Genomic DNA, 27109 nt, shown 5'->3' with positions numbered 1-27109 from the left:
AGCACAAGGAAAGTAAGAAACCATTTTTGGGAGAAAATGCTAGTCCTTTTTCAATGTCCTAGTTGAGATATACCAGAATAATCAAAGTGTTGACTTCTCACATTTTGTGCTAAAAAATAACACTTTCTCTGATTAAGGACCATTATTTTCCCTCTTTAGAAACCTTTTCATTCTTTCTCCAAGTCATTTTCCATTTTCTCCCTCTATAAATATGTATGATACTTCAAGTTGAGGAGGCACAAGTCCTCTTTCATTTTATTCTTATTTCCTAATTAAGTTTAATTTCGAAAGGAGAACAAAGAGAATAAAAAAAAGAAAAAGAAATGTTTCTTAGAAGCCTTCTTATCTTACTACTAGCCACTTGTTTGCTTTCAACCTTTTGTAATGGAAAGAAGATTGGAAAACCTATAAAACGTGATAATAGTAGTGCACCAAAAATTGATAATGTGAGGAAAACGCCACAAGTAATTATTGATACACAAGCTTTTGGAGCCAAAGGTGATGGACTCACAAATGATACAGAGGTAAATTCTTTTTCGTTTTTTAACTAACTTTATATTTCTTGCTTGCTTTATTTTTTGTGAAAATTCTATCTACAAGAGGTATCAAACTGCATGCAGTTCCACTATAGCAGACTTTTGTTTTAGTAGAAAATGATACTGAAATAATCAGTTTTAATTTCAGGCATTTATAAAGGCTTGGAAGAAAGCATGCAAAACAGAAAATGCTGTGCTTTTGGTGCCAAGGCACAAGAGATATTATGTTGGACCAATTAAATTTCATGGTCCTTGCAAGAAAGGCCTTAGAATGATGGTGAGTTCAAATTCATGACAAGCAAAAAAAAAAATCTACTTAAATTAGAATTGACTTATAATTTATTAGTAATTTTCTTTTCCTAATTACCTTTCCAATTTCGTCCTTGATATTATTTTGTCATTTAGATAAATGGAGAACTCAGAGCTTCAAAAAATATATCAGATTATGAGCAAGATAGAAGACATTGGCTTTTATTCCAAAACATGAAAAACTTTACAGTTGAAGGTGTAGGTAGCATCGATGGCAATGGAGAAGTATGGTGGAAACACTCTTGCAAAATTGATAAAACAATTGTGAGTATTAGTGTAATGTAAAAGAAATAAGTGTGTTTTTTTTATTCAAGTCAAGTAATTAATATAGTATTATTTTTTCTCTATTTTCTGCAGCCATGCAATGCGAAAACACTAATAGCTCCAAGTGTAAGTTTTAATCCCGCCTTTTCCATATATAAAAAGGATAGTCTAGTGCACTAAGCTCTACTATACGCGGAGGAAAAGGATCAGATCACTTTTTCCACCGTAATACCGTATATCATCAGCATATTTTAAATTCAGCAATGAACATTACTAAATATATATATTCATTTGACAGGCTATGTTCTTTAACAATTGCACAAATGTGACAGTAAGAAACTTAGAGTTCAAGAATCCACAGAAGATGCACTTAACAATTTCTAAAAGTGAGCATGTTGAGGTTTCAAGATTGAGACTTACAGCACCAGCTAATAGCCCCAACACTGATGGGATTCACGTTTCTGGGACTAAAGATATTGATATTCACCATTGTTATATTGAAACAGGTTTAAAAATAAATTGGCAATAATTTTTCTAGGAAAATATTGTGCTTTAATTAATTACTTGCTTCTTTTTTTTAGTGATTTTGTAACTACTTATTAATTAATGGATGATGTTTTTATGGTTAGGTGATGATTGTATATCAATAGTAAATGGTTCCACAAATGTTAGAGCAAGATACATACATTGCGGACCTGGCCATGGAATCAGGTAATTATGCAATATGGTAGAGAATTAATTAGAAGTCCATATATTCCCACACTTTAATTAATTCAATTGTAAACACTTTGAAAAAGTTGTTAAAGCTAGTAATCATATTTTTTTAGTGAAAAAGTACACTAAAAATAAAAATAAAAACCCTAACAATTGGAAAAGAAAATCCAAGTATCCGACATGCAACCCGAAGTAAGACTTATTTATCCATTTCAGTCCATTGACTTATTTATCCATTTCAGTCCATTTAATTTTATTGGATGTTTTATGATATTGACATATTTTGTCACCTCTAATTTACGTTCAAAAGGTTGAGAACTTCTTTTTAAAAAAGAAATAAAAGGAAAGTTCTATGTTTAATCGTATTTTTTCTTTTTATAAAATACTAATTTTTGTGTCTTTTTTGTTTTAGTATTGGAAGCTTGGGAAAAAATAAAGAGGAGGATGTTGTTTCAAATATTTATGTACACGATGCCACCTTGAGGGGAACAACTAATGGATTAAGAATAAAGTCTTGGCAGGTATATGATTTGGTTTCCCACTGTTTATTAAGTCTAATCTAATTAATTAATATAATAGTCATTCACTATCATGTATTTTGAGTTACTAACAAATTTTCATATCACCACTTCTCATTTGGCAAACCACCTGGGAACTAAAACTGTAAATCTAAGTCTAGTTTTGTTGAAAAACTGGTTAATAATGTTAATTACACCTCACTTTATCTTAGTTTAATTTATTTCTTTCTTTGATCTGATCTTATTAGTGTGTAACAGTTTCAGTAATTAGTACTTTGCATTTTGTGGTTTTTTGAATGATCAAGTAATTTTGTTTCTTATGGTTGACAAAACCCTATCATTTAGACAAGATTAGGATATATACATGCAGCAATATCTTAAGCTGCAACAGATCAGGATATACATATTCTCCTCTTATCTTATTACTTAACCATGATTAATTAATACTCCCTCCGTCCCATTATACTATTCGTATTTCAAAAGTCAAATAAATTATTCTTTGACCGTAATTTTTTTAATTATATGTCTTTTAGATATTTTGAATTATTAATCATATACTGTGACTTATAATACTTTTTATGTAGTTTCTAAATATATAAATTTTATTTCAAAAAACTTAAATATTTTATATTCAAATGCACGGTCAAAATTAAGACGTTTGAATCTCGAAAGCAAAATATGTCATATAAATTGGGACAGAGGGGACTATGATTTTGTATAAATACCCGATGTAAGTAAGTTTTTATAATATTCATATTACGAAAAAATTCTTTTAATTTATTTCAATATGTTTATACTTATAAATATGACATGAGTTTTTTTTAATTGTCTAATTCTAAAGGGAGGACGTGGATATGCAAAAAACATTCTTTTTCAAGATATAGAGATGGTGAATGTGACCAACCCCATAATCATAGATCAATTTTACTGTGACCAAGAAAAACCATGCAAAGAGCAGGTAATTAATTAAGTCATGTGAGTACTCATGTCAAATTTCTTTTTAGAGTAAGTGGTAATATTTATATTTTTCTTGTGTGTGTTTTTTCCTTTTTTTTAAAATTTTCCAGAAAGAAGCAGTGCATGTGAGTAATATAATGTACAAAAATATTAAGGGAACGAGTTCCACGCATACTGCAGTTAAATTAAACTGCAGTAAAACTGTTCCATGCCAAGGGATACAAATGGAAAATGTGGACATACGTTACCTAGGAGGTCCAACTGTTAAAGCTTTATGTGCAAACGTCAAATACACAAAAAAAGGGGTAGCTTTCCCAAAATGCCCTTCCGAGCGCCCGTGGGCATTTTTATGGAATTAATAATATTTTTATCCTTTGTATACAATACATGTCCCTTTATATCATTTTTACAATCCCTTTTGTTCTTGAGAAATTCATTATTGGCATATGTCCAATAGAAAAGTTATATTATACAAGGGGAGTAGAAGGAAAGGAAGTACAATTTTAGAATCAAGTTGGCTAGGAATTATAACTGCTACTGTATTATGTATTTGTCAGTGTAAGTTCGTGTGTTGTGAAAGATTATTTTTCTCCTATGTATTTGAGTGGTCGCAAATAATCAAGGAGATGGAAGAATTTCTCTTGCATAAAGTATTTCCTCATCATTAATCTAAATGACAATATTCTGCCTAGTTTACAACAAAGCAAAAAAAAAATATATATATATATATATATATATATATATATATATATAAACACGATTTTACTAGTATATAATAGTATTCATACAACTTTCAAAACTTTTACAATTTAAGTTCATTGAATTAGTCAAATCTTAAATGTTCAAACATTACTTTTATATTTTCTGCCATTATTACTTGTCTTAGACATAAGTAATTCAAGATGATAGCTTTAACTCTATGCTCAATCAAAATCAAATAGTGTGAAACAAAATCAGGCTGAGGAATTAGTAGCTTTAGTCACAAGGCAACCAAAACGAACCTAAACTCGACTATTGTTTTAGCTTCTCCATTTACATTAGTTAATTATATTAAGGCCATAGACATCAGCAATCCGTTGTAGTCTAGTTGGTTAGGGTACTCGGCTCTCACCCGAGTTCAATTCTCGGCAACGAAAATTTTTGATACTACATAACCCGAAGGTATTCTCTAGACAAGCCTCCCACATAATCATGCATTAATTTCACAACTGAGATCACAGAGATTCAAAATCATTCTTGCTGTTAAAATTCAAAAAAAAATATTTTAAATAAAATCGGCTGTATAAATACTCACTTCTTTGTTAAACTCAACTTAACTTTTTCGTTTAAATTCAACTTATATCAATCATATAGTAATATTAGAAGTTCTTTAACAAGTTCATCCATACGGATCTTTTTATTTCACCATGCCCTATTAGTTAAGTCTACATTGAAAGACAAAAATGATAAACCGTCGTAAAGGTTTAAAATTCTCTAACTTATACAAGTTCATCAAAAGAAAATGCATCGGATCATCATGAAGTTTGGCTTTTTAAGGGTTAACATGGACAATATTCCTACACGGGAATTTATGGTTAATGTGATCTAATTGTTAGTACACTTTCTATTTGAAGTTGGCGATTTTAATATTAGGCGGCCAAAACTGTATCAAATAGTAGTTTCTTTGGTATTTCTTTTTTGGTAATTTAAATAAATACCAAAGAAATTTACCTTATTACAAAAGTCCACCACTGTAAAACACTTCAACATTTGGAACTCTTTATTGGATCAATCTGACACTTGTTACTTGGACTATGATTTTTCATTCACAACGATTTTTAGAAGAGTAAGTGTTAAACCAACAAGCAACTTCAAAGTCAAAGTTCCTTGTAAAGTAGAAACTACTATTTCAAGAAAACACTATTAGCACAACTTATAAAGATTCAAACTACAACAATATTACTTCTAGAGAAACTCCAAAAAATGATCCCCAACAAATAATAGTAAAAAAGTTAATAAAGGGAATGATGGAACCAAAATCTGCAGACAAAATAAATTACGAATGTGTTAAATAAATGAGATGCCATGACTATAGTTACTGAGTATAAATGAAAATTCCAAGATATGTGTCACTCCAAGAATCTAATGTTATCAAGACTTACAGTTCAGTGGGGATTGGTTCAATCTATTACACAATAGATGACTTTGATTCTCACTGTTCCTTTCCATTTCTCGATATGTAATATATAAAAGAAAATTAGAAAAATATGTCAATAGCACCTGCTTCCGGTTCATAGCAGCAGTGAGTTTGTATCATTTCACTTTTACAATTAACTGGTTACACTGGAGAGAGTTGGTCTCCCCAAAAATATGAGGCACTTAGAATACATAATACTGAAAAAACACGTATATTTAAGCATATAGTAATTCTTCTTCATTAACTGTGTATGGAGGAGGCAACAAACTCTTCGCCTTGATGAATTTATCCGTACTACCAGACGGTACTTCTGTAATGGGGGAATCAAGGACCCAGTCTGGAATTGCCACCAATGTCTCCTCGAAAAGGGATTTGATTGTCTACAAGGTTTAAAATCAGTTTAAAAAGGAACAGAAAGGTATGGACAACATAAGAAATAATTTTAAACGCATAAATTGATATATGCGAATGTTTACAGCTGAGCTGCCAGCAACTAACAAAATTTAACAGAGCTTGCTCCTGGATGGCCGTATATGCACATCAAACATCTTTTGTCATTCTTGCATTCAGAGATGAATGTGCTTGAAATGCATGTGAATGACACCTTTCCTAGAATAGCTATTTCCACGAATTAGAGTGCCAATTCAATATGTAGCAATTCTACCTTGTAGTGCTCAATTTTTAGTGCAACATCTTTATACCATTTTCACATCTTCCCATTGTTATTTTATTATGTCTCTACCATAAAGAGATATTATAACTCATCCAAACTATTTTCTCTAAACTACGTAAAGTCCAATTCATGTCGGAAAAATGAAACGTAGAGAGTCAGAAACTTCAGCGATTGTCATTAGAAGGGAACAAAATATCATACTAGGTGAAAGAAATAATTGTACCACAGCTAGAAGATGGCAATAGAAAGAGTATTTTCTTGTTGTTTATCAGGGTGCCAGGCTCGAACTCTGGACCTAGTGGCATGAAGAGGACTCTCTCAACCACTATGAACAAGAATGGCCGGTAAATAGAAAGAACATTTTCAACTGTCATGATTATTAAAGAGAGCACTTCCAAATATCATAATTCAGTCAATAGTGACATACCGTGCAGTGCTTGAAAGCAGCATCAACCTTACGCTTCCATGGACCATTTCCAGGATTTGCATGAAATAGACCGAGCAGAGGCTGCACAGGGAAAAGTTAAATGATTACAGCAGTAAAATATTTTCAGAGACAAAGCCCTCATAAAATGCTAAATTAAGCAAACAAAAGATTTTATTAATGCAGTATATAGAATATAGTAGAATACTATGGTGACTGAGCAACTATGCGGGAAACAAGCCAAACCATGCATCAGTAGACTGACAATGTCCAGGACAAAAGAAAACTCGCTTACTAAAGCTTTTAAAAGAAGTGTGTTTATGCTTGCGAAATTCAATGCAGTACATAGAATATAGTAGAATACTATGATGACAGAAATAATGAGGGAAACAAGCCAAACCATGCATCAGTAGACTGACAATGTCCAGGACAAAAGAAAACTCGCTTGCTAAAGCTTTTAAAGAAATGTGTTTATGCTTGCGAAACTCCAGACACAGCTAAAGTTAACAGCTCGAAAGGATAAAATGAAGAGTGACCCTACCTTGACAACATCCCGCATGCTTGGCTTAAGCCCCCCATACATTCCAACGACTGAATCACCATAGACCTGATACTGTTCAAGAACCTGCTCCCATGAAGACATGAGTGATAAAGAACCATAAGCTATTTAAGTAGGAAGATGTCACCCAAAAAAACTAGAATGCAGATGGCAATGAGAACCTGGCGCCGGGTTATGCTACGCAGAGGTGCACCGTATACAGCGCTGTCAACAAGTCCCAGAATCTGCCATGGACTGTCAAAAGCATGAGTTGTAGTAACATGTCAAGAAAACGAGAAATAAACATTTTCGATGTCAAGGTTTGCAGTTACAGTTTCAAAACGTCTGTGATGGGGTTTGTCATTCTGCTTTACTGAACTAAAAACTAGAATCAGAATCACAACATCAACCCACCGAACCAACAAATCACCAATGCAATTACAAGCATAAGATCTCTACTTTATCACGTGATGTCCACTAGTCAATTACTGTTGACATTTTTCGCATATTCCCCTACAGGGGACAAAAGGTTGCTCTTCTTTTTCCCAAACCAACATTACAAAGATCAAAAGCTTCTACTTACCAAGAATCAATCTTTCCCATGGATCCACACTGACAAATTTATCCAGTAGCTTAAAACAATTAATTTGTACAGTTCACAGCTTATTTACAACTTTAAGGATTCACGTGTTGTAAAAGCCGCCTTTCAAATAACTATCACCTTTCATTGAAACAAAAAGAAAAACCAGTAGGCATAGTCTCTCAAGTTCTCCAGAGACCAATTTTTATTTTGCAATTTAATGCTTAGCTCAAACTTACAATTTTCAACTTGAAAGATCTACAAGGACATTACAGGAGAATATGAAAAACCTACAGAATCCATAAACCATCAATATTTGGGAGGTCATACTCAGGTGTCAAGTAGTGGATAAAAGAGACTAGCTGTAATAGTGTAAAACAAATATGCAGACATCTAGGGACGTACAAAGCCACAATAATATCTCGACAAATTATTGAAACAGTGACGAGTATTGACACTTTTCATACTTGCTGTAAGCTGCACGTCCCAGCATAACCCCATGAGCTCCTTCTGTACGTGCCTCATTAACCTAAAAATGAAATAACCAGAAAAAAGGGTAAAGTACTACAAGATAGAAATCCTATGTGCAAATATGAAGTTTGACAAAGCTTACACACCAATGTGCAAGAAAGACTACAAACCATTTTACTTTAGAAGTTCTCAGCAAGAATTCCCAAGTGCAAGAAAGACTAAAAACCATTTACTTTTAAAGTTCTCAGCAAGAATTCCCAAGCCTAAATTGGCACAAGATAGGGCCCCTGAATCGCTCGTGGGCATAATATCTAGAATTTTGCCTTTACACTAAGAAAGATCATACAAATGCTACGGAAAAAGATCATAATTCCTCTGACAGGTTATTTTTCAGAGGAAAAAGTTTATCAAGAGAATATCATAGTTTTCTTTATAGATGCTACGGAACTATAAGACCAGCAAGTTTAGGTATTTTAAATGGATCAGATATCCTGCACTCTGTCAAGACAAATCCAGCCTAATGAAGCTTATTTTGCTAAAAATAAAGGAATTAATCCTGTCGACAGTCTAGGGATAGTGGAGAACTTATTATTTTCAGCACATCTGATTTTACCATTTTTAACAACATTTTCACAAACTAGTACACGTTAACTCCATTTTAGGTTTGAGACACTTACCTCCTCAATAGAATTTATGCCTCCATTTATCGTAAATTGTAGATCCGGGAAATCACGCAAGAGGGCATAGTAGTACTCGTACCTGTCAATGGCCAACTTAGGTAGTCATTAGGAACAATCATTAAGATCTTTGAGTTTCAGTGATCCAGAACAATTATTAAGATCTAAAGATAGGCATGTAGTAGTTCAGTGTCTTGGCTACAGATACACCAGTAAATGATTAAGTAGGGATATATAAAAATTTCACTTGTTTCATTGTCATAAATCCTTGTTGGTTTATTAAGCTATTGCAAACTGCATACTTGAGCGGGGGAATTTTTCGATTATCTGCTGGGCTGATTCCATTCAGTAATGCCTTCCGGGAATGTATAATAAAATGCCGAGTTGGTGACTGAGAAGAAACCTTGTAAATAAAATCACCTGTACACATGAAAGTGAAAAGTTAATTTCTTTCTATTTTATGGAGAAGATAGCAGCACTATTTACCACCCCAACTGGTGGAACTAACCCATGTTAACTAACAGGGTAAGACTCATTTGGAAGGTTAATCAGTTAACAGACAACACTTTTCACATTATTCTCTTTCTCTCTTTCTTTTTTTTCTTTCTAATATTTCTGTTTCAACAAAAATGATGCAGTCATCGTAGCTAGCCCTAGTGCATACAAACATAAGAAACATCTTAACTAGCAACAGTAGACAAATATGGCAAATATGCACGAGATTCAAGTACTCAGTCAAATTAAACATGCAACTGGCTAGGACTTGGCAAATTATGTAAGAATGCCAACAAAGGGGGCATGTAACACCCAAAATATATATGAACATGCAAGAAGCAAAGATGCCTAATTCTGTGGCATCTACTTATAGAACATGAACTTTGTATCTGTATCATCTAGCTGATAATGATCATAACTCTTACTTAAATCGTCTAGTTGAAAATGATCATTTATCAACTAGATACCTAATTCTGTGGCATCTAGTTATAGAACATGAACATTTTATCTGTATCGTCTAGGTGATAATGATCAAAACTCTTATTTAAATCATTTAGTCGGTAATGCATGAAATGCCTAATGGGTTATATATACTAAGAGGGGGAAAATTGGAATTCTGTTCATGCAAAACTATGTAGAGCTATCAGCTAACCTAATTGAGAAAGTTCTGGGTAGGAACTTTTGGATAAGGCAACGGCGCGTATTATATCCTATGTAGCATTTTTTTCAAAAGCGTAAGCCCTTGTAGAGACAAACCAGCACTTCTTCGCTTAAATCATGGTCTCCAGTTCTATTTCTTATATGTCTGATGACACATATAATTTCAGATCGAGCATGGGGAGAGTAATGGTTAAGTAACTTGCATCAAAGAGTGTGCAAGTATAGAGGTGCTCTTCTCCAGTCTCCACAAACCTACAAATACATTATGCCCAAAGGGAACAAAAGGAGCATGTGTAATATAGCCACCTGAAGTGTAACATGGATTCTGCTCCAAGTTAAGTGGTCATGCAATTTGCTTCTAGTTCATATTTACAAGTTATTGTCAGCTTTGTAAGATCTACTCGAAAGTCCAAGCAGCTACAAGGACAGCAAAGACCTGCTTGGAAGTCTATTATGAACAAACTAAAAGAGCACAATTTGATGATTTTCTTGAAGCAAGGTCAGAGCATTAAACAAACATGAACACTACAAGAGAAGGGAACAACAAGTGAAATTCAAAAGATTGAGATTGACGAAATAAATTTTGATTCTCATTTCCTGTAAGTGAGTGAAAGTTGAAGAGCTCACATAGTTCGTTGTACGAGTCGTGGTCATCAACTCCAATTCTGCATTTCACACTCACTGGAACATTTGTATTTGCAGCAATTACAGACATGGCCTCAGCAACAAACTTTCCTTGTAAAAGTTATGCATATGTCAGAGCAACTTTTACAGAAAAATAATGATTCTGATGTATCAAGCAAACATATATGAACCTTTGGATCAAGCATGAGTCGCACACCAAAACACCCGTGTCCAGCTACTTTAGGGCTAGGACATCCGCAACTGTTAGATAATAGAGAAAGAGTATCAGTTATGGGTCTGAATAAAAGCTAGAAACCTATAGCATAGAGTGGAAAAGCAGAACGAACTTAAAGTTAATTTCATCATAGCCATAAGGAGTTGCCAGTTGTGTCGCTTTGGCCAAGTTCTCCAGATTATTTCCCCCAATTTGAAGCACTATCGGATGTTGCTCAGGGCCATATGCCAAGAACCTATCCTGATATATTAAAAAAATCACATAAATATCAGATCTCGTTGGCTCATGGCTGGTAGAAACACAAAAGCATTAGTCAGTGACAAGCTTAGAGGTCCAAGCAATGACCTATCAGTACAAGAAAGTTCCTTTTGGAGAAGGTTACAATAATATAATCATCTAGTTCTCCTTTCCCACTATTTTACACCAAAAATAAAGATACTTTTCTACGTGACCATCTAACTGGGACAAGAGTCCTACTTTAGAGAAAGGCAAATGACCAACCAACTTGGCTAACTTGACTCTCAAAAGAAAACCCAATTTTTTTTATAGTAATTGAAAAAAATAACAGTCCAATTCATTGATTTAGTAATCAGATATAAGTGTCAGGCACCATCTATAAAAACATTAACTGTACACTTCTCTTTGTCAATGGTCAGTTTACATCATGTAGAGCAGCCAGAGGATCAAGATTGCAGAAAGCGACTTTTGAGTATTTCACTGTCACTAGACTTGAAAAAAATGGATAAAATAAAATTATCGAATATTTTGATTTATGCACATTTAGTAAAAAATTTAACCTGAAAATCTTACACTAGTTTGAATCCCAGTAATTTTGAGCCTTAACTTGCTAGCGCATGGTGCTTAGGATTAAAGCAAAGTTGTTATTAGTGTACTTAATATAGCACTGTCCCAATTCATGTAGCCTGCCAAATGCTAACTGATAACAAAAATTCGGGCAGAGGGAGTGCCCCAAACTCGGTTACTCTTCTTTTCACTTTTTCTGCAGCAGGGTTCAAATCCCCTGCATCGCCTAACCCACACATTAGGCATTGCGCTCTAACCACTAGACCAAAGCCACGGAGGCTGCGACAGTCCACGCCTTTGGAAGGAAATTTTAAAAAATGGTAAATGTTCTACTCTTTCTCATTTCTTGTGTCTAGAACAAGAACAAAGAATTTTTGATTGTAAAAATATCATGCCTGATTCTTTGAAATGGAAAATGCATGCCTGATTACACACAATTACCTCATCCCACCTCTGAATAACATCATTAAAATCTCGTTAGATGAAGCTCGCATAATTCTCTTCTTTTTACTTAGTTCTAGTTAAGAGTAGAAACAAAAAAATACTTTATAGTTGACTAGAGAAGCACCAGAGTCTTTCCATGGAGCAGAACTTTACCAAATTGCCAGCCTGGTAGACAATTGTTTCTGCAGCAAGCATTTCTGTATAGAGCCATGCATGTTTTGAGATAAGACGGGCCAAAGTTCTGTAATGGTTATCGGTCAACTCCATCATGGGGGCAACACTGTTTAAGTACAAAGGCTTAAAAATATCAGGGAGCTTTTCTTTTTTGGCTTTTAAACAAAGAAATAAGGGATCTTATTAACAATGTAAAGAGAGTAAATTAGACTTAAATATGCACCTGAACCAAGGAGGAGGATAGCGCTCTGCACCCATCAGAGAAGTAGAGGGGAGTTTGGACTTTTGATGATAAGCACACAATGTCCTTGGTTTGCTTGTACTTCCATAAAGGAAGTTTGATGAAAATCTGCCACGGTTTTTCAGGATAACAGAATGAAAAGGAGTTAAAGAAGCAATCAAACAATGCCCCGTAGATTTCATCTTGCCTCTAAATCAAGCGTAGGCTGCTCTTTTATGTACCTATCCATTGGATAGAAATTGCATCACACAGGGGGACATGCTATATGCCATATAGATGCGCTTTCAAACATTTGCACAAATATATAATTAATGGAATAAATAAAGACCTAAATCCACCCAGCTCAATATAAGCCAAAAATAACTTGGTTCATTAGTGTAACTGCTAAATCAACATTATACATCATTCTGCGCTTCACGGCGGAGGGAAAATATGCTAAAAAACGAAGAAAAAAACTGCATCAAGTTTCAGTTTTTTTTGTGTTTTTTTTCCTTAGCATTTTCTAACTAGCACTTAAATAATTTTTCCTATGTGTTTTCATCAGTTTAATATCTTAGTCATATTCCAGATACCCAAAATCCCAGAACAAACAAATTTCTACACTGCAAAACCTTCCTCCCAAGTTTTAGCTCGTTTCGTTCTAACAAGCTTTGACAAAAAAGAAAATAGTGTGAACTGAAGAAACAAACAGGAAAACAAAATAAAAAAGTAAAGCATAAGAACAATAAAAATAAAGGGAAGGTCGGATTTAGGGTTTTACATGGAAATAGAGAGAAGGATACTTCTTGAGGATTGAGGCGAACCTAGTGGCCGTCGGAGAAGACAATACGTATATAAAGGATAGCTCAAAATGTAAAGGGAATGGCCTCTATTTTTCCTTTGTTTCTTTTTCTTCCTTTTATATTTAAGGAAAAAAAAACAATTATATTAAAAGTAAGTCACTTTTAATTTATGGTTAGAGTTAGTAACTTACTACTGGAAACAATTAGTTTTCCTAATGTTACAGGATGAGACTCACTTTTGAGCGAAAAATTGTCATTTTTAAAAATCAAGGGACTATGTGCTCTTTAATCTGCAGAATAAAGCTTAATTTCTCTTCTTTTCTTTTTTTTTTCAAGGGTCCTAAAGGCTAAAAGGTGGGGAGACTCTGATCGACCTAAACATAAATAATTCAAAGGCGAGAGATTTGAGATTCATCAATATATTATTGAGAAAGAAAATTCTTTTCATTTTAATAGATTCTATTCGATGTAAATCAAAATTAGTACTACCATTAGATAGCAAATATTATATTATTATAATAAAAAATAACAGTGAAGAAGAAATAACATTTTAGGACATCCAAAGTAGTTCCGAAGGTTTAGTACGTTGATATATTTGAAAGGGGACCTTATATAGAAATCATACTACAGAATTCAATTGGATTCTTCCCCAATAGTTATATTTTCTAAAGGACACCTAGATTAGAGTGGAGTTCATCATATGAAGTAGTTCAACTTTTAGGCATTTGTTCACTCTTTATTTTTTTAATTTTTGTTGCTTGACTAAATAATCAGTTTCATAAATCACGATTATAAATTTAGTAGATAAAATATAATTTTAAAGAGTAATACTAAATTCACCGAACCGCATAAACCGAAACCTAAACCATTTATTACAGTATGGTACCGGTGTAACATGTTTTTTAAGACGGAAAAAAGAAACCGAAATTTGAAATCTTTCAAAACCAACCAATGAACACCCCTAGTTACAACCAGTAGGAGCCCGCAATTGCTGAAATTTCTAATCACTTAGAAAATTTACAAAAACTTTAAAATAATAATAATAATAATAAACATTAATCTAAGTGACCCCAAAAGGCTCAAAAATTGTATAAAAAGTGAAGCTGTACACTGGGAAACGAAAAGCAGAACCAATGCCTTCCATGTAAAATCTGGTAAGCAAAGGTTAGCAAACTCGCAGCAAGCACAGGATGCAGGGTGCAGTAACATTGAAACTTTGACCTGCAAAGATCAGTTACAACCCTGGGAATCAGCAGCTGCTTATATGCTGTAACCTTCATGCCTCTTTAGCATCTAATAGCAACCAATTTTTACTAGCAGTCAACGTTTTTGCTTCTGAGATACAAAGCGTATTCCTTGCTTTCCAAGTTCCAAGTTCTTCTTCTTCCCATCATCAAGAGCAACAGATACAACTGATGAGCCTTCAAAGACTTCTATCACTGTCCCTCTATGCCTGAAATGAAAACAAATTGAAAGGTCAAACTAATGCACCTCAAAGGAAAGTGTGGCACAGATTTATATGAATCCTTTCCTATATAATTTGATATATCATGCGAGCCAAAAACCGAAATGAAACTTCTAACTGATAAACAACAGGTTTCTTTTCTTTATCCTACTTTATCCTTTTGCCCCGACCCAATTCCCTTGCTTTATTGATTGCCTTTTTCTCACAGCTATAGTGATTACTATCGCCGAATATTCATTTCCATTGAAGTTGCATACAATTATAAGCAAACCATAAACTTACCAGGTATTATCAGACGGATGATGAACTTCCACTCTCTTTCCTTTTGCATCTTTCCCCAACTTCTGCAGTATCCAGTTAGCATCCATGAACTCGTCCATTGTACTATCCTCATACCACTGAGATGAATTATCATCAGCCTTAGTTGATGCTTTTTCTCCAAAGGCTGGTGGTCTCTTTCTTTTAGACCTCTGGCCCTTAACCATGCTTTTCTCCTCCTCCCCAGGAGAAGCCCAGGCATTTTGACTTTCATGGTAAGGATTCTTGAACTTGAGCTTTAGAAGAGGTTTTGGATCCTTTTTCGTTGAATTAGATACTGAAGGTGTACTAATTTTCTCGTCGTTCAGGTCATCACAAGAAGCGGGCCCAGCTTCTGCATGTTTCAAGGAAGCCAATTTGTTGCCCCTTGTGGCAGGAACTTCAGCTCCAGCCCTTGTAATAACACTACCATCATTGCTTCTCTTTCCTAAGATACCAAAAGTCTTGACCGGAGGAATAGGTCCAGATCCATCGGCAAATTTTCCACCAACTTTGGCAGGCAAATGGGTAGCTTCTGAACTAACTTTCTTTATCTTTATTAAGTGACTTTCTTTACCCCTAGGATTTTGACCCTTTATTTGGTCCATATGATCTACCTTATGTCCTGCAGACACAGAACCGAGAGCCAAAAGAAATGTTACTAATAAAACACTAAAAAAATGCTCAAGTAAATTTAACTTTATCTTCATGCCCACCCCACAACCCCCAAAGAGAAAGTAAACAAGTTACAACACGTTTTACCTTTTCCGCCACCAAATTTAGCTGCAGTGTCATTCCTTTCTGAGTTCTCATTCTCTCTCAGCTGACTCAGATCCTCACTACCTAATAAACAAAGGAAGAACATATAAGAACAGGAAAACAGAGCATTTGAAACTAACTACTTGAGCTCAAGAAATATTGCTTCCTTAATCAAGCAATTTAGAAATTGAATTGAAAGATTTTTACAGAACAGAGAAAGAGAGGTAATTTAGAAATTGGATTTGAAAATAAATTAGGGCACAAAAGAAGCACTGCCACCTTCTCATTTCGATGGTGAGCACAGTGGTTTACGAATTAACCATACTTTCTTAAATTTCACAAGAGGTTTAGCATCAGAAAAATAAAATAATATACAGCAGTTAGATTTCAGGTATTCACCACTTTAGGTTAATTTTTTTTCTTTTTATCTTTTTGAGGTCATCAACACCTTTCCAGACTGTTCAGCTGCAAGTATCAACACGGAGAGGAAAGAATCTGAATTATTGTAGCATGTAAGAAACTATCAAGAAAAATATAGTGAAGGAAACCACACCTGAACAAGAATTGGAGAATTAATCAAGCATAGAACAGAAAATATATATGCAAGAAAAGTACATTAGAGATACTTCAGGCTTCTACAAACAAAAAGCAACCCAAGAATCATGGTACTTTATTATATTCCTCAGCCAACTTCTATGTCCTTTTTTTGATAACCGATAAATCCCAGAGGGCCAGTGGCCCAAGGTTCGAAACTCGGTGGATAACGGGAGTCCCTCTACCCTTCTCCACTTAAATACCAGACTTTTGCCTGCGGCAGGGTCCGCACCTGAGACGTGCGTCTAATCCACTCATCACGCAGTTGTGCTCTTACCACATAAAGCACTTGCGGAAACTTATACATGAAGCCCTTACAAATCAAAAAAGAAAAACTCCAAGAAAAATAATATTGCACAGAGGAAAACTATAATCATTTTTCCCGCTGACAGGACCTTTAGCCTGGATGAGAGAACAATTAAGATAATCGTAGCTTTCGTGTCACAAGAGACGAAAGCGAGTAGAAAAGCATCTTTACTTTCATCAAATTATATGGAGAAATCATAGTTTATAAACAAGTTTCATCTAATAAGAAAACGGAAAGCAAGAGGAACCCAAAGACATCATTCAGAAAAAAAATACCATTTGAAGTAGTCAAATCTTGCTCTTTCTGACAACTTGAAGCATCGGACTTTGGGGAACCTGCTACATTTTTATTCCGTGAACCCAAATGTATAACAAGCTTTGGTCCCTTAGAGGTCTTTGGCATGCTTGTCTGAATCCCAATATCATCCCCATCCAACCGCTGAGGCTTGCTGCCTTTAATTTGGACTGTCCTCTTACCCTTGTTTCCTGTAACCTCATCAATAAATTTGTGCTTTATGACCCCTGCCTGATTAATTGAGCATATACCTTCTGTCAAGCTACCAACAGGAGAAGCAAAGCTATCCAGTTCCCCATAAGCCTGCAATTCTTCATTCTTGACATAACCAGCACCATCAGGATGTGGTTCGTTTTGTCCGGTTAAAGACAATTGCTGCCCTTTCTTTTTACCAGATTTCTTGTAAGAAGAATTCTTTCCATACTCCTTGCTCTTTTTGGGAGATTTGTCAACTAAACCTTTAAGAGAAAACTTCAGAGATCGACTATGTTCATTTTTTACTACAGGACCACTATCTTCATCATCTGAAAAGGGTGAAATAGAAAATATTTCTTCTTCAACTGGCAACCCAGCTCCTGCCCTCAAACTTGCAATTAATTCCTTATCAGCTTCATCTCTCCTCCTCCAAAGCTCCTGAACAGCATCCTCAAGATTTCTCACCTGAGAAGGTCAATAGAAAACTATCATGATAAAGTTCTAGTTTAAAATTTTCTAGTTGAATTAATCCTTGCCATAAACATACCTGATAACTATTTCCACGGCATGTTGGACAAGCATACTGCAGATTTCCATCCACTTGAAACTGCATATATTTTTCATCACTGCAAAGCAAATACTCACTTTCAAATTAAAAGTTTCAATGGAGTCCCTCTCTCGAAGCTTTAGTGAAACTACTAGCAAGGTTGCATAAGTTAACAGCTTTATATGGCATGACCGACAGAAGAAAAGAAGTCCCAACTACAAAATCTCAAACCACAAAGATGTCAGGGTATTTTGTATAGCGAAGGGCAGAAAAGGAGCTTTCCGGTAATTAGAAGTAGTGCCCTGTCAACTGACTCAACTCTTAACAAGGCAGAATGCAGCATAAACAACCCAAAATGTCATTCAACGATTTGATGAAACAATAAAAGCCAATGTGGAACAGTGAGACTACTTTGAAAACGCTTTCCACATAGTAACAGAGAAAATCTGCTAAAGAATGCCAAAAAGGTACAGGATGCTGTCAGTAATAGCTTTCTGATATTTAATTTCAGAACAGAAATATCTAACCTAATGCACTTCCATATTGCACATATGTCAATAAACAATATTGCATTTCATAAGAAAGGCACCAATTGAAAACCAATAAATTAATAATATTATAGGCCATGATTAAGCAAACCTGATGCCATCACATTGGCAGTGCACCCAGCGCTGGCAAATGTCACAGCAAACCATAGGTGTTGCTTCAGAATCTCTATAAACCTACAGTACAAAAAACAATTAATTGTATTCCTCATACCCGTGGGGAAAAGCACTCAATTACTTTGCAAAAGAAACAAGCACAAGGCATTCCATAACAGCAGCTGACAAAATAACCATTTTACATTTGTAAACCACCATATTACAATTAACCCCATCAAATTAAAAAATAAAGAGAAACTCAGATAATCAAAATCACCATGCTATCTACCTTCAAACAAACAGGACAGTAGTTTCCCTTCACAAATAATCTTCCGCAAGCATCACAACAAGTGTATCCTAAAAACCACCTGAAATAGATCAAGATATCAATAGTTTAGAAAAAAAAAAAGGATATGCAATCTGCAGTGATACCAAATTAAGGAAATTAAAGTCTTAATTTCAACATGCCTTAAATGATTTTCATATATCACATGCACACAGCAGTATCTGATGGTATCACAATACTTCATATGTGGAATCTTGAAAAAGCATCAGCACGGAAATCACCCGTGCTATGGAGTATGGACAAGCCCAAAACTAGAGAACTGAGTAAATTGCCCCTTACAATAATATATAATGTAAACCAAATATAACTCCTGCATGATGCTCCTCTTTGAATATACAGAAAAACGACATAGAAAGGGAAAGGGCACACGAATAAGCGCATTAACTAAAATGCGGTTAATCGTAGTGTCCAATTAACAAAATAAGATATTGCAAAACTTGCATCCAAGAGAATTTCCACCAACTGCTCATACTACATACCTTACACTCAGGCCATTTCCTGGAACATTAGAACCACAGCTGTGACACCTTGTGTGTTTGGGACATAAATAAGGTCCACTGCTAACGTTCTGCACATTCCAAAAGCAATTAAGTACATTCTTTTTTCTTTCTTTTTTCTTAAAAAGGACAACTATACTTTTATCTTCTTCCTCTCCTTTTTTTTTTTTTTTTGATAGGTAAGTGCTTCTACTTTTCTCATTATATGGAACTGGAGCAGTAAGACACAAGAATCCACCTTGTGTGGAGGCTGCATACAGTAACAGTGATAAGCTCCATCACACCTTTTGCAAAACATGAACTTGTTCGGATCTCCAGTTCTTCGACAGGCCTGCACCAAACAAGGAGCATATAGTCAGTACTCAGTAGATAGGAGCAATATAGTGAGCATAAGAACATGACTTGAACAATAACATAGACATCAAATTGCCAAAAATGCAAATCATCACTAGAGAATGATGCGGTACGCATGTCCTATCATTTATAACCCTACTTGATAGGGACACTTCCACTAGTTTTTTAAGGATATTTCATATTTCAAGAGCTCTTCCCAAATTAATATGTTTGATCATCAATATTTGGACAGAAACTGTGCTTCATGTGATGCTGTCTCAAATAGATTGGCAACCGACCTTGCAATTTAACATAACAGGAGAAAACAAGAAGACATTATCAGTAACATCCTGTCATCCATGACCATCAAACACTCAAATAGAAAGGAAAGATAATAGGTTAATAGCTTTTGACATTTATATTTATGTTATATCGTCAGCACATATAAACTCCAATCTCGTGAGAGCAAATCTAGTCCTTATTCACTGATACTGGCATGTTCCATCCTCTGCCACCCCTCCCTCCTAACAATCAAAAACATTTCCGATATCCTCATATTACGACTATCCGCAACAAATAAACCCATTCCCTGCTCATGCAACCTCCATAGCAACACCGATATGCAGCAAAAACTTCAATTTGTGTGATATGAGCCGAATCAGTCCTTGCAGTCACTCGGTCAATAAAATTAACATTTCCACGAACACCATCCTTCGACACCCTTTACCACCCCTTCCTCCAATATGTCAAACTTTTCACACATCCTCGAATCCAGTGTTAATACAAGCTAGTGATGAAGCGATGCGAAGCGGAGGGGTTATTGTTTCATGTGTGATGTCACGCGCTTTGGAGAAACATGGTTCAGAGAGTGAGACACAAATTGTTTTCACGGTCAATTTATTTCAAACTGACTTTAAAATATGGAGGGAAAATAGAAAAGGGGAGCAAGAAGAGTAGATCCTCTATATATGAGTACTATGAGTCCTATCTACAATTAAGTCTTCTGCTTGTCATGGTTGTCTTCTTTTTCTTTGTTTCAAGTTTCTAACACCTCTTCTTCTTTTACTATTTTTCTTTGTATTTTCTTAAAATTAAAAAATTTCTTCGTTTTCTTCTTGAAAGGTGACTCTTTCTTAGTATGCAAATGCCTTCTTCAACTACTTCTGATTTTGAACTTCTTTATTGCTTCTCTTCCGACTTTCTCCATAGTTACTAAAGCAATTCAATATGACACTGAATGCTGCACCCTAATCCTTTTCTATTTACAAGTACTGCTGCAAACTAATTCTTCTTACAATTGATTAATTCTTTTTATTGTCGATTAATTGAGAATTAAAATCAATGTTGCTATTGACGTTTTATTCTGTGACCTTATGAAACTTTATTTTCATTATATTAAATTTGAGTTGTTGACCTATATATTTTCATTCTTGTATAACAGGTACTGAAAATAATAATGCTTTTTAATCAGGTAGTAATAATGTTAATCGCTATTTGATATTATAAGTACTAAATTCAAATATTTAGGTAATTTTATATGTTTGATGATTCGTACACTCGAAGGGGAGCCGTAACTGGTAAAGTTGTTGTCATGTGACCAGGAGGTCAGAAATGCAGGGTAAGGCTGCATACTATAGACTCTTGTGGTCAGGTCCTTCCCCGGACCCCGCGCATAGCGGGAGCTTAGTGCACCGGACTGCCCGATGATTCGTACACTTCACCTCGACGAAGCCTGTGCTTTGATTCTTGCTTCTAGCTTTTTGATTAAAGCTTCGTTTTTCTTTTTGCAATTTTCTCTTTTAAAATACTGCTTAAATCCTAACAACATCCCAACCTACAAACCCATTTTTCTACCACATGAAACCTCCATGGTAAAATCTAGATGCAGTGGGCAAGTTTCGTGGTGCCACAAGAGAGAGTAGCAAAGAAAGGGGTAAAGGTTAAAGGCCGGTTGGTAATTGGTTCTAACTGTTTGATTTGGTTAGGTCATTGGTTAGAAGGACTAAACTACCTCATTCCGAACAATGTGAAGGTTTAATGTGCAATGAGTTCTAAAACAGAAATTAAAATTAAAATCACCAAAGAACAGAAGGTTAAAAGTGCAAAAGACCAAACAGAAAGCTGGAGAAAAAAAGGGGGCAAAACAAAAACCAAAAAGAAAATATAATGATTCAGTAAGACCTCCCAACTAAACATGAAAAACTTTACACCATAAAGGTGAAACATGGAACTACAGTGACTCATTTCACATTAATTGACTTCATACAACCAGGGATTGGGGTTTCGACAAGGGTATTATCATTGGAAGCCATTATTGCTTTCTGCTTATTTGGCTTTGACATGGTGCATATAGTAGAAACTAGAAATAAGTCCACAAACGTTTCAAGACCAAAGAATGCAGGGTACTTGATCCAGCAGAATGTAGTCTTCCCTGTTTTTTAGAGGACAAAGACTAGTTCGCGTGGCAAAATGGTTAGTAACTTATGGGTTTGCTTATAGGTGGGGCCATGGGTCAAATTCTACCTGTTTCACCATCTCATTGGTTGGCGTACATCATACACATACAGAGGGATCCAGTTGAGAGCATTGACTTAAAAGTAATATCCTTGTTTCTCAATTTACTGCACATAAAGATGTGGAAAGAATGTTTTTTCTAGTATTATGACACCCACCTTACTCAAGATCTTCTTTTCTAATCGGTGTACCTTTACCAAGATTTGTGCGTCAAAACTGACATGGGTGACCTTTTCTAGGGCTAGGCAGCATGCTAGAACCCAAATTGCCTACGTATGAAAAACCTCAGTTGCTACATATGGCTAGCAGAGAAGATTAGGGCATCAGTTGATCTCTCTGATAAATTCACTTTTTACATTTTGTTAGGTGATAAAAGTCAATGTTTTGTCCAATAACATTTGACCTTCTTATTCACAAAAAGAACAAGAAAGTAACTCATGGCACAATAGACAATCTACTGGCAGCTTTTAAAAAAGCAAAACCAACTATTTTTCATTATTGAAAAGAATCAAAAGTTTTACCTCACAAAGCCGGCATGAGGGACATGTCCATGAACTCCAATGAAAGAGATCTGCAGAAAGGAGCATATTAGCAGAAGCACAACACTAAAACTGACAAATCTTGTAGCCAAGAATAGTACCTCTATGTTGACCCCAAGCTTTCAGGCAGCCTCGGTGATACTTCTTTCCACAACTTTTGCATGACATCATTTTCCTTGCTTTTTCACTTCCTTCATTTTCACCACAAAAGCATAGCCTACACATCACTTTGACATTTGACAGACCTTGTTCATCTCCACCAACATCTTTCACGGATCCCTGAGGATAGAAATTTATTTTTACTTAGAAAATTGAATACTATCATGTAACCTTTTAAGATTCCAGCCTCCCTCCCCATAAAAGAAAATGAATATCAGTAGAATGAGCAATGAAAATGGGTTATTAAATATTCTGTAACAATGCACCTTTAGATTATGAATATTCAGCTGGTAAGTGACAACGTCTATTTGGTTGAGTTTGTGGAACGATAAAATGAAATATACTAACCATTATCATGTCCCAAAAAACTCACACCTCAGTGGGTATTTAGATTATCAAATCCAAAAGGTTTTTAGATAAGTGTTTTTTGTTTGAAGGGCTAGCCGGCCTTTTAGGTTCGTTTAGCTGACACACTATTTATGCGGGAATTATAATGCAGGGATTGTCTATGCGGTGATTAATAATTAACGAATTGTTATGTGGTGATGGAGTACGATGATCCCGCTGTATAAGAGCAAGGGTGATATCCAAAGTTGCAACAACTACCGAGGCATCAAGTTACTAAGCCATACTATGAAAGTCTGGGAGAGGGTGGTGGAGCTAAGGTTAAGGAGGATTGTGGATATTTCTGAAAACCAGTTCGGATTTATGCCAGAACGTTCGACTACAGAAGCTATTCATCTTGTTAGGGGAAGAGGGATTTACATATGGTGTTCATCGACTTAAAGAAGGCTTACGATAAAGTGCCAAGGGAGGTTCTGTGAAGATGTTTGGAGGCTAGAGGTGTTTCCGTTGCTTACATTAGGGTTATTAAGGACATGTATGATGGAGCTAAGACTCGAGTGAGGACCGTGGGAGGGGACTCGAAACACCTCCCAGTTATGATGGGGTTGCATCAGGGGTCAGCCCTTAGTCCATTTCTATTTGCCTTGGCGATCGACGCGCTGACGCGCCACATACAAGGAGAGGTGTCGTGGTGCATGTTATTTGCAGATGACATTGTTCTGATTGACGAGACGTGAGGCGGTGTTAATGGGAGGTTAGAGGTTTGGAGGCAGACCCGGGAGGCTAAAGGTTTCAAGTTGAGCAGGACCAAGACATAGTACTTGGAGTGCAAGTTCAGTGGGACGACTCAGGTTGTGGACGGAGAAGCCAGGCTTGATTCTCAAGTCATCCCTATGAGGGAGAGTTTTAAATATCTTGGGTCAGCTATACAAGGGAATGGAGAGATCGACGAGGATGCTACACATCGTATTGGGGCGGGATGGATGAAATGGAGGCTCGCTTCAGGTTTTTTTTGTGATAAAAATGTTCCACCTAAACTTAAAGGTAAGTTTTATAGAGCGGTGGTCAGCCAGTCAAGAACTCCCATGTCCAAAAGATGAAGGCAACTGAAATGAGGATGTTGAGATGCGTGCATACCAGGCCGGATAGAATTAGAAATGAAGTTATCCGGGATAAGGTGGGTGTGGCCCCTGTGGAGGACAAGATGCGGGAGGTGAGACTTACATGGTTCGGACATGTGAAGAGTAGAGACGCAGATGCTCCGATGAGGAGGTGTGAGAGGTCCCTGGAGGGCCTAAGGAGAGGTAGGGGTAGGCCGAAAAAGTATTGGGGAGAGGTGATTAGGCAAGATATGGCGTTGCTCCAGCTCACTGCGGACATGACCATGGATAGGAAGGTGTGGAGGTTGAGAATAAAGGTAAAGTGTTAGGATAGGTTGCCTAGCGTTGTCCTTGTCTGTAACAGTAGCTTTAGTACATGAGTTAGCGTTATTTATGTATTTTCATATACCTTGATTTATGAGATTACTTGTCATCGCTTTCATTTCGGCCTTCTGATTACAATACTCATTTTTAGTTTTGTATCTTTGTATTTTTGCTTCAGTTTTATAACCGGTGTGATTGTTGCTGCCCTTCCTTTTATCTTCCCTAAACCGAGGGTCTTTCGGAAACAGCCTCTCTACCTTCTTGAAGGTAGGGGTAAGGTCTGCGTACATACTACCCTCCCTAGACCCCACTTGTGGGATTACACTGGGTCTGTTGTTATTGTTGTTGTTGTTATGTGGTGATTGAAAATAAAGATTGTTATACATAAATTACGTTAAAGGGCATTTTTGCCTCTAAATAGTTTAATCCCACATTGTTAATACATGTATACCTATACCACATCCTACTCCCCAAAAAATAATTCATAGATTCTCGTATAACACTATAACTTAATGTGGGCATTATGCAATACTGCAACCAAATGTTATGTTGCCGTGACTAATTTTTTTATGCAGCCAACCAGACACTGTATTATCTTATGGGGGTCTTTATGCTGAGACTAATTATTGCAATACATAAACCAAACGACCCCTTAGAGCATAACATCTACGGCTGTCCACTTCATAGAACATTCAGACATTCTCAAGTCAATATATTCAAGAACTTACAGCCTAGATCAAAAAGTAAAGACTGGAGCGTGTGATTAAAATGCATTTAACCAACAGCCTCCACTAAAGATAAACGCCTCTCACAAGGAAAAGGAATTCAACAGCTGACTCATACTTTATATAATTCAAACACAAAATAACCCATGAATTTCTCAATCCTATAGGAAGCACCATCAATGCACTCTCTTTTAATCAAAAATATCAGGGCAGGCTAAATCTTTGGTGTACCTTTTCTCCTCTTGAAGTGGAACACTGGACAAACACTTAATAATCTAAAACATATGGAGTTAAATAATCAGGTACCCTTAAAGTATTAATTCAACCTAGAACGTCTTAATTCTTTACTCACTAGACAAAAGAAGCTCGGCACTAAAAGATAAAGTAACAACAATAGTGATGACATTAGGTAATGATGATGATATGAGTTGAGCTAATGAAAGAAATGAGGATTAATGTCGCCGACCCCAAATGGTTTGGAATTGAGGCATAGTTGTTGTTGTTGTAATAGTGATGCCATTATCCACACAAAACATAAAGAGACAGTAACTTGGAAATAGATCATCTCACTCAGAAACCATATCTTCAATTATCCTGACTATGATAAATAGAACTAAAAACAAGTGTATTAATTTAAAAAACCAAAACATTCTCGAAATACAAGAAGAAAAGGCCTACAATTACTAACCTCCAGATCTCCAGACTCGAATCGTCTAGCGAAATCCTCAGCCACCATTGATGCAGCAGCAGCTTTCTTCTGCAAAGCAGCACGCTTAGTCTGTGCTGAAGCAATAGCAGCTGCCTCCTCTCCATCCCCACCACCACCCCCATCACCTACCGCTGCCGGCTGGGGAGGAGGCGGAGCAACAACAATCTTGGGTACCTTAACCTGAATTGTGGCACCTTCTTTAGCCTTGAGCAACCACGGGTCCTTAAGAAACTCCTCAACCCTAACCACATCTTCCAGGAACTCATTTTTACCCTTTGGAAACCCAAGTGGACAGTAACAGATCCTTCGACTACACCAAAAAATAACCAAAACCCACAAGCAAAATTAGAAACACTAAACTGAGTCAGCAAAATACAAAGAAACAACAAAAGATCACAAAATAAAGAACCCCATTTGGGTTCCATCGATAAATAGAGAGAGAGAGATAACAGATCTTCCCGCTACACCACAAAATAGCGAAACCCCAACAAACCCCAGGTAAACAACTAAAAAACATAAAACAGAGAAACCCATATGGTATTCTTGGATAATAAGAGAGAGAGAGTAGAGAGAATAAGTGACAAAAAGAGAGGAAGAGAGAAAAATAAACAAAATTATGTTCAAAAAATAGGAAAATAAAAGAATGAGGGGGAAGTTTGTAGTACCAGGTAATTGGGCAAGCTACGTGAAAGGCCATACGCGAGATAAAGATTTTGGTTGTATGAGGAATTTTTGAAGAGTTTAAATTGGGAAAAGCCCTTTTGGGGGAAAAGAGAGAGATTAAGGAAGGGGTTTGGGTGCGGGGTGTTGGGGATATACAGAAGTTTATAAGGGGAGGAAAAATTTCAAATTTGGCCCATTGAAGTTTTGAAATATGTTAATAGAATCCATGATATTTGTGGATTAGTGGAATTAAGGGGAAAAGCTCCTAAGAGATAAAACTTTGAGAAAGACACCTATGGTCCCTTATGTTTGTGCTTAATATGTCCATAAAATACAAGACCGGTTGTAAATAGTCCTTTTTCTAAATTATTCCTGAATAGTCTTCTATATTTGTGGAAGTGTGTCGCTTTTAATCTAATCTAAATAAGGCCCTCATTATGTGAAATAAGTATTGTTTGTG

General features: G+C 35.8%; 3 protein-coding genes across 9 annotated transcripts; 1 reads left to right on the top strand and 2 right to left on the bottom strand.

Moving 5' to 3' along the window:
* Nucleotides 1–250: 250 nt before the first annotated feature.
* LOC138895710 (polygalacturonase-like) lies at nucleotides 251–3893 on the top strand. The gene is made up of 9 exons (XM_070180635.1): nucleotides 251–524; nucleotides 685–813; nucleotides 942–1109; nucleotides 1203–1235; nucleotides 1408–1615; nucleotides 1739–1820; nucleotides 2236–2344; nucleotides 3183–3299; nucleotides 3409–3893. Exons 1-9 carry the CDS (start codon nucleotides 324–326, stop codon nucleotides 3655–3657), a joined length of 1296 nt encoding a protein of 431 aa, XP_070036736.1. The 5' UTR covers nucleotides 251–323; the 3' UTR covers nucleotides 3658–3893.
* Nucleotides 3894–5382: 1489 nt separating this feature from the next.
* On the bottom strand, nucleotides 5383–13418 carry LOC104117213 (uncharacterized). Of its 7 annotated transcripts, XM_070175645.1 has the most exons (14): nucleotides 13275–13418; nucleotides 12497–12735; nucleotides 12253–12379; nucleotides 10964–11091; nucleotides 10808–10877; nucleotides 10620–10722; nucleotides 9140–9257; nucleotides 8838–8919; nucleotides 8157–8218; nucleotides 7292–7364; nucleotides 7113–7196; nucleotides 6575–6655; nucleotides 6371–6442; nucleotides 5714–5854 (listed from the first exon to the last, which is right to left on the bottom strand). In XM_070175645.1, the coding sequence occupies exons 2-13, from the start codon at nucleotides 12694–12696 to the stop codon at nucleotides 6416–6418; spliced, it is 1155 nt and encodes a 384-aa protein (XP_070031746.1). In that variant the 5' UTR covers nucleotides 12697–12735; nucleotides 13275–13418; the 3' UTR covers nucleotides 5714–5854; nucleotides 6371–6415. The 7 variants fall into 7 exon arrangements, 5 of the variants coding, with proteins under 5 accessions (XP_009626525.1, XP_009626532.1, XP_009626540.1 ...); XR_011408190.1 differs by lacking the exon at nucleotides 6371–6442 and having other exon boundaries at nucleotides 5383–5854; nucleotides 7292–7354; XM_009628230.4 differs by lacking the exon at nucleotides 6371–6442 and having other exon boundaries at nucleotides 5383–5854.
* A 793-nt stretch (nucleotides 13419–14211) lies between these two features.
* On the bottom strand, nucleotides 14212–26808 carry LOC104117240 (uncharacterized). Its single transcript, XM_009628270.4, has 13 exons — nucleotides 26652–26808; nucleotides 25966–26296; nucleotides 22726–22903; nucleotides 22607–22656; nucleotides 19477–19569; nucleotides 19221–19309; nucleotides 18685–18763; nucleotides 18394–18476; nucleotides 17755–17833; nucleotides 16994–17672; nucleotides 15821–15901; nucleotides 15044–15683; nucleotides 14212–14749 (listed from the first exon to the last, which is right to left on the bottom strand). Exons 1-13 carry the CDS (start codon nucleotides 26681–26683, stop codon nucleotides 14617–14619), a joined length of 2547 nt encoding a protein of 848 aa, XP_009626565.1. The 5' UTR covers nucleotides 26684–26808; the 3' UTR covers nucleotides 14212–14616.
* Nucleotides 26809–27109: the final 301 nt, after the last annotated feature.

The sequence above is a fragment of the Nicotiana tomentosiformis genome, chromosome 1, assembly GCF_000390325.3.
Source record: "Nicotiana tomentosiformis chromosome 1, ASM39032v3, whole genome shotgun sequence".
NCBI classification, from domain to species: Eukaryota; Viridiplantae; Streptophyta; class Magnoliopsida; order Solanales; family Solanaceae; genus Nicotiana; species Nicotiana tomentosiformis.
The sequence above is the reverse complement of the archived record's forward strand: the minus strand, read 5'-3'. Positions and strand labels throughout refer to the sequence as shown.

Coding starts and splice junctions, on each gene's coding strand:
- LOC138895710 (XM_070180635.1), top strand. CDS start 324: ATGTTTCTTAGAAGCCTTCTTATCTTACTACTAGCCACTTGTTTGCTT. Junction 1,236..1,407: donor AAACACTAATAGCTCCAAGT/GTAAGTTTTAAT, acceptor TTCATTTGACAG/GCTATGTTCTTTAACAATTG. Junction 2,345..3,182: donor TAAGAATAAAGTCTTGGCAG/GTATATGATTTG, acceptor CTAATTCTAAAG/GGAGGACGTGGATATGCAAA.
- LOC104117213 (XM_009628230.4), bottom strand. CDS start 12,696: ATGAAATCTACGGGGCATTGTTTGATTGCTTCTTTAACTCCTTTTCAT. Junction 8,920..9,139: donor CGAAAAATTCCCCCGCTCAA/GTATGCAGTTTG, acceptor GGCCATTGACAG/GTACGAGTACTACTATGCCC. Junction 5,855..6,574: donor CTGCTTTCAAGCACTGCACG/GTATGTCACTAT, acceptor TAAACCTTGTAG/ACAATCAAATCCCTTTTCGA.
- LOC104117240 (XM_009628270.4), bottom strand. CDS start 26,683: ATGGCCTTTCACGTAGCTTGCCCAATTACCTG. Junction 19,570..22,606: donor CCTCATGCCGGCTTTGTGAG/GTAAAACTTTTG, acceptor TGTTTGGTGCAG/GCCTGTCGAAGAACTGGAGA. Junction 18,764..19,220: donor GGAAATGGCCTGAGTGTAAG/GTATGTAGTATG, acceptor GATCTATTTCAG/GTGGTTTTTAGGATACACTT.